The 6,338-nt window shown below is 32.3% G+C and overlaps 1 protein-coding gene across 1 annotated transcript in view; it reads right to left on the reverse strand.

Annotated features, from left to right (window-relative positions):
• Positions 1-870: 870 nt before the first annotated feature.
• Positions 871-6,338, reverse strand: part of LOC106474696 (protein toll-like) — a 63,619-nt gene continuing 58,151 nt past the window's right edge. The window contains exon 4 of the mRNA XM_022380013.1: positions 871-4,101. Coding sequence (XP_022235721.1) covers positions 871-4,101 — 3,231 coding nt within the window. The remainder of the gene's footprint in view (positions 4,102-6,338) is intronic.

Below are 6,338 nucleotides of genomic sequence, written 5' to 3' on the forward strand. Positions count from 1 at the left end.
GGTAATGAAGAAAACTTTAATACAAGTTTAACATAACAGCAACTGTACAACGTTTTGTCACCATCAGGTACAACAAGTTGAAGCCTCGAGTTCAAAATCCCAGTAGAGTGTGGATTTCCTATAACTATTAGTAGTTATTAACTCATTATGCTTAGAGCAAGATATTGCAATATTAGGAAAATCTACAAAAGAAACATGATATTTTATACAGTATTAGAGATTTGTTAACTATCGATTGCGAATACTGAGTGTCACGGTGGTTATAGTGCTCGACTAGCATCTCGAAGTTTCGCATTCGAGTCTTATAGGATACGGGATTGTGTGTTAATTTTTATATATTTACAACAAGATCTTCGAATATTCAGACAATTATAGATTAAATTAGGGATCGTATCGTATTACATATTAAACATCAGTGACTGTGTGTGTCAAAAACAACTTGAATGTCTTCCAACCCAATAGGTAGCGCTACAGTGCATAATATTAATGTTTTTCCACAACGCCTTATCAAGAAAAACATAGATAAATGAAAATAAAATTCGAGGAAAAGTTAAAGTAGTTGATCAAATACACATACAAAATGTTGTTTTAATCAAATACTACAAAGAAGATAGACATTCTCTATACATATATTGTTTCTACAAATGTATAATTATTTTTTCATTAAACATTTATTTAGATTAAATTTTCAGAAGAAAAATTAATCAGCGTTTACCGTCATATGATGGGTATTGATCTAATTCAAAATAATATGTTTAGACATAATTTAGTGACCTCTGCAAATGTAAAGAGATGAAGTTCTGAGCAAAAAATAATTATTACTTTTCATATGTGTAGACATATATATACATTCATGTTATATTTGAAATGTCATACTCTTGAACAAATAAAAACTTCGCCATTTCTCCTTGAAGATTCCATAGGAATAGTTAATACCTGTAAGTTATTTTCATTAGATGCTACTTCTTTGTTCCTTTTAGGCAGAATGTTGTGTTTTTTATTTCTATTCTCATTGATAATGTTACTTTCTATCTGTTTGTTTACAGTGTTCAGGATTGTTGATGGTGGTCGATTACGGAAAGGTGTGTTATTTTTGGGAACACTCAACGATTTGTGGTGAGGCATGGCGTATCTTAATTTTTCCCAAAACCATTTCTCTCCCCACACAAGATAAGTTTTCGTTGACAACAGAAACTGAAAGTCCTTGTCAAGAGTACCACTTGGAGGTAATTCCCCTCTGACCACAACAATCAAACGATCGACTTTATCTTTCAACATTTGGTAATATGCAGTGTGAAATTCTATTCGAAACCACACACTCTCCAAGAAGTCTTTGGAGATAACTAGGATTGTTTTTTTGCTGCTCTGAACTGAATTAACTATATTCCAGCTGATAGCATTTCCAACCAACCAATCACGATCGTGAATGCAGAGTTTAAAATATGGTTCATTGTTTTCCAGTTCTTTCAAAATGCTAAAAGAAACTTCTCTGTCTGAGCTGCTATATGAAATGAAAGCATCAAATATCTTGTCTTCGTCTAGTTCTTTTTCAGTAAAGAAACATGTAAAAATACTATATAAATGAATATACATATAAGCAATAAACGTCCGCTTATTGCGATAATAAAACACAGATGCTACAAATAAAAGCACAGCAAAAACCACACTTATTACAGAAATACTTATTAACTTAATTTTCTGTGGCCAGTTATTATGTGGACACAGAACAGTATCTGGTATTTGTACAAGTAATTCGTTGTATAGTGTTCCATTAAGTTTCATTGGTTCTGAGCAATAAATATCTTCTATATCTGTGACTTTCTGCAAATGTTCCGTCAGCCATAATTTGAACTCTAACGCATGACAATCACATTTCCAAGGATTTTTTCCAAGACGTAGATTTAAACTCTGTAAATTTTCAGCTTGTTTAATTATATTATTGGAAACTCCAGTTAAGTAATTTCCTCTCAAAGATATCACTTCAAGCTTTGGAGGCAAATTCCAATTATCAATAGAGGAGATATGATTTTCGTCTAAATATATTTCCGTGAGATTTCTGTACATTTCAAATGACGTGACATTAAGAGACTTAATATTATTTTTCTCGAAGTGTAAAACGGTAGCTTTCTCCGGAAGTAATGGTGGCAGATAATCCTGGTGTAACCCACTACAGTTTACAAGTAGTGTCTTATCAGAAGCTCGAAAATAACAGTGACACAAACCCGGGCAATCATTTTCCACAACACAAGTGAATGCATCCCTTGGAACACTGATAATAGTCTTCCCGGCCAAATGAGAAGGGCCATTACACGTCAAATCCTTTGTGCTGGAAAACTTCGCAATAGTGTCAATATTAAGAAAGGATTGTTTTAAATAATCAGAAAATTCCAGCAAGTTACAATCACATTGGAATGGATTATCGCTGAGGTAAAAAACATGGGCTTCTTCTGGAAGATCTTTTGAATGGTTTAACTCAGAGGTAGCCTTCGAAGAAAATTTGTATTCTTTTACTTCATCCATTTTCACTGTTTCGATCTGATTATTTTGCAGAAAAATATTAGCACTGTGAGAGTATATAATCGGAATTGTGAGGTTCGTAATTTGGTTGTTTTGTAGATACAAAACTTTTAAATTCACTGCCATCAACCAATTTATATCAGGTAATTCTTTGAGTTTGTTGTGTGTCAGATCAATATTTTTGAGTTTTGTTGGGTTATCATATGCTACAAATGTTATCTGATTGTTTCGAAGATTTAAGATTTCCAGTTTAGGAAAATTTTCAAAAAGTGTATCACTAACTTTTTTTAGAAGATTTGATTCAAGATTAATTTCCTGTAGATTAATAAGATTTGCAAATATGCCTGGCTTTAAACTCTCGATTTTGTTGTTGTTTAATAGAAGTGTTCGAAGGTTGGTTTGTTTATCAAATATCCCTAAAGGTAACGATGTGAGATTATTATGGCTCATATTCAAATCACTTAACTTTACGTTACCTTGAAATACTTCAGCAGGAAGAGAGGACAGACTATTATTTATCATACTTATTTCTAACAGATTTGGTGCTTTTGAAAACAGCAAACTGGGAATATTTGTTAAGTTGCAATGACTAATGTAGAACTTTCTTAGTTTTGATAATCCAGCCAAAAGATCACCAGGAAGATTTTTAATAGTTGGGTTATAATTGAGGTTCAATTTCTCAAGAGCCAGGTTTTTTCTGAACAGTTTATTTGATATATTTTTAAGTTTGTTTTCGGACAGGCTTAAAAATTTAAGTGTTGATAGATCTGAGAATACGTCTTCTGGTAAGTGTATTAACTCATTCCCATATAAATTTAAACTTTCCAGGGCTTTAAGACCGCTGAACAGATCCCTTGTGAGAGTACTTAACTTGTTTCTGTACAAATACATGCGTTTTAGTTTCCAAAGATTTCTGAAAATCCCTACTGGAAGCTCAAGCAATTGGTTGGATCCAAGTTCCAATTTTTCCAAGTTTGTTAACGATTGAAAAATATTTTCTGGTAGTATCTCTAAGTTATTATCGGAAAGATACAGTGATGTAATATTAATAAAATTTTGAAAGATATCACTTGGCAGAATAGAAATATTATTTTTTGACAGATTTAATTCGTTTAACGACGTCAGTTCTTCGAATAGAGAAACATTCAACTGTGATATGGATTTTCGACTTTCAAATGTTAACTTTCTTACTTTCAATCCAGACAAAATATCACTGAATCGCAAGTTTGGTAACGGGCATCCAATAAAGATTATATCACCAATTTCTGGTACATCAAGTTCTGTGAACATATTTAGTTTGTAGGGAGTATTCTTGTCACATTCAACTTTGAGATAATTATGAAATTCATATGTAATCACATAAGCAGTCTGTACAATATTGTGATGTTCTCGATCATCCTCTAGCGTACAATATAAACGTTTCTTTGGGAGCATGGTAGAACAATATACTGTTTTACAGATGGGGTCGTAGTTTCTCAAACACTTGAATCCATCAGAGAGATGGAGGAGCAAAATGAACAGAATACAATGGAAAGCCTTCTGTCTGTTACACATCATAATAAGATAGTGTTCTAATGTCAACACCTATAAAATCAAAAGATATGGTAAGTACTTGTAGTATAACAATGTAAAGTAGTACAGATATAGAAAGTTAGAAACAAATATAATATAAATTGTGACGAGTAGCTCAGCTTAAAAACGGGATTTGAATTTAATAATTACTATCACGATAAAGTTGACTATATTCAAAATTTAATTTTCAGACTTAATCACGGATTTGTTGTAGCCTTATGTAAATGCACCTCGACCAAAAAATCATATTTTTAGTAACACTTTTCTTATTACAAAGTATAAGTTGGAATAACTTCTCATCCAAAGTATGCTAATATATAGATCAAAACTAAAATGCAACTTATAGATTACTGAACTTAACTCTATAAACCAAAACCGACTAGAAGTACATACTGGATTAGAAATGGATTAGAAAAAGTAAACTCATTGAATGTATTGAATCATCATTTGGGTACCCTCACTATTATTGATATTTTCAGTAGATATATCAATAATATCTCAAAATTCTTATGGGGTGAACGCCTTTTCCAAGCTGGCGAACCATGATTATAACTAACTATATTTGTCATCAGGCATTAATATTAGGCCCATTATATTTTTAACACTGCCTTTGTCCTTTTGGAATTTTTGAAAATTAGAAGATTGTATAATAATAGTATTTCAAACATATTATGTTCATTATATCCATTGCCGACGACGCGTTTCGCTCAATCCAGAGCTCATCAGGACGGATAGTTAGTTATATCTCACAATTTTCGGCCAGTTTAGTAGATTTCAGTTAATCCTAAATTCATAGACAAAGCTAACAATGTAACATAATCTTCATAAATATAGAACTTAATGATAATAACAATGTTAGATAATGAATTAATGAAAAGAATTTGAAGTATTATAACCAATAATTAATGAATCCAGCTTTAAAGAAAAATTGATTTTTTTTATTGATTTATGTTTTTTAGCGTCTACAACAGACAACATTTATAGAAAACAAGAACAAAAGTTGTTTAAGCACAAAAGTAGTTTTCCGTAATTAATTATAATCATATAAACTAAATATATGGGGTCAACTTTTTGTGGAAATTAAAAACCATTGTCGTATATATAAGCACAAAACAAATTATGTTAGTCAACTCAAATAGTCATTCTTTTAAACTTCCTGTGTACATGTTTAAAAGCTACGTCAATTATATTATTAAAGTTTCCAAATTAAAGTACAATATTATAGTGAAGTCTGCTTATTTATCTTGTTGAATAAGCAGTGTTGAAATAATTTATTTTCCAAAGTACAACAATCACCCAAAGACTGGAAGTCCGTTAGCAGTCATCTGAGTTAGGTTTCATGCAAAATTCATGAAAATGACAATTACTTAACGCTATACAACAACAGACAACTACAGTTATGAGATAAAAAGATTAAACTGAGACTGACAATGTTTCCAGGCATGACATCTTTGTCAAACGAGGTACTTTAATGCCAAGTTTGGAGATAACAACAACGAAGTGAAGAAGTCATCACCACCCACCGCCAACTCTCGGGCTACTCTTTTACCAACGAAGAGTGGGATTGACCGTCACATTATAACGCCCCCACGGCCGAAAGGGCGAGCATGTTTGGTATCTCAGATTGCGAGTCGAGCGCCTTAACCACCTGACCATGCCGGGCTTCTATTTTTATTGAAGAGGTTGGTGATTTTATTGATTGTCTCATCGTCACCGCATTTCAACATTTCTCCAGTGACTTGGTCTTTATCTACAGAATTGCCAAACCTTATTTTGTTTCCAACCAATTCTCTGTTTGTGATATAAAATGTTGCTATACCTAATTTGGGGTGCTTGTTTTTCAAAGTCAATAGCTGTTTTGCTGTGTTGGCCTGATTGGTACCTCTTAAAAGTTATCTGCCTATCGTTTTCTTCCTCCCTGTTGTTAGGGTCTTTGTCGCTGCTTTTCCTTAAAAGACTAGTCATCTGATGTGAATTTGCCAGTTAGAAATTCGTTGATTCGATAAATGGTTTTACTATCATTTCTTTCAACAATTGTTTCAGTTTCTTTAGCAACATTATCCATGTATTTAATCATGTCTCTTCTTGCACTCTTTTTAATACTTTGTCCTTGTTTTTTTTTATATATATGTTTTTACCGCTACTTGTTCTAAAGGTATTTTTTATTAAATAATTTTTGCTTTGGTCCGCTTTCTTTCATTCATGTATCCTCACTTATCGGCCCGGCATGGCCAGGTGGTTAAGGTGCT

This window comes from Limulus polyphemus, unplaced genomic scaffold (assembly GCF_000517525.1).
Source record: "Limulus polyphemus unplaced genomic scaffold, Limulus_polyphemus-2.1.2 Scaffold141, whole genome shotgun sequence".
Lineage (NCBI taxonomy): Eukaryota > Metazoa > Arthropoda > Merostomata > Xiphosura > Limulidae > Limulus > Limulus polyphemus.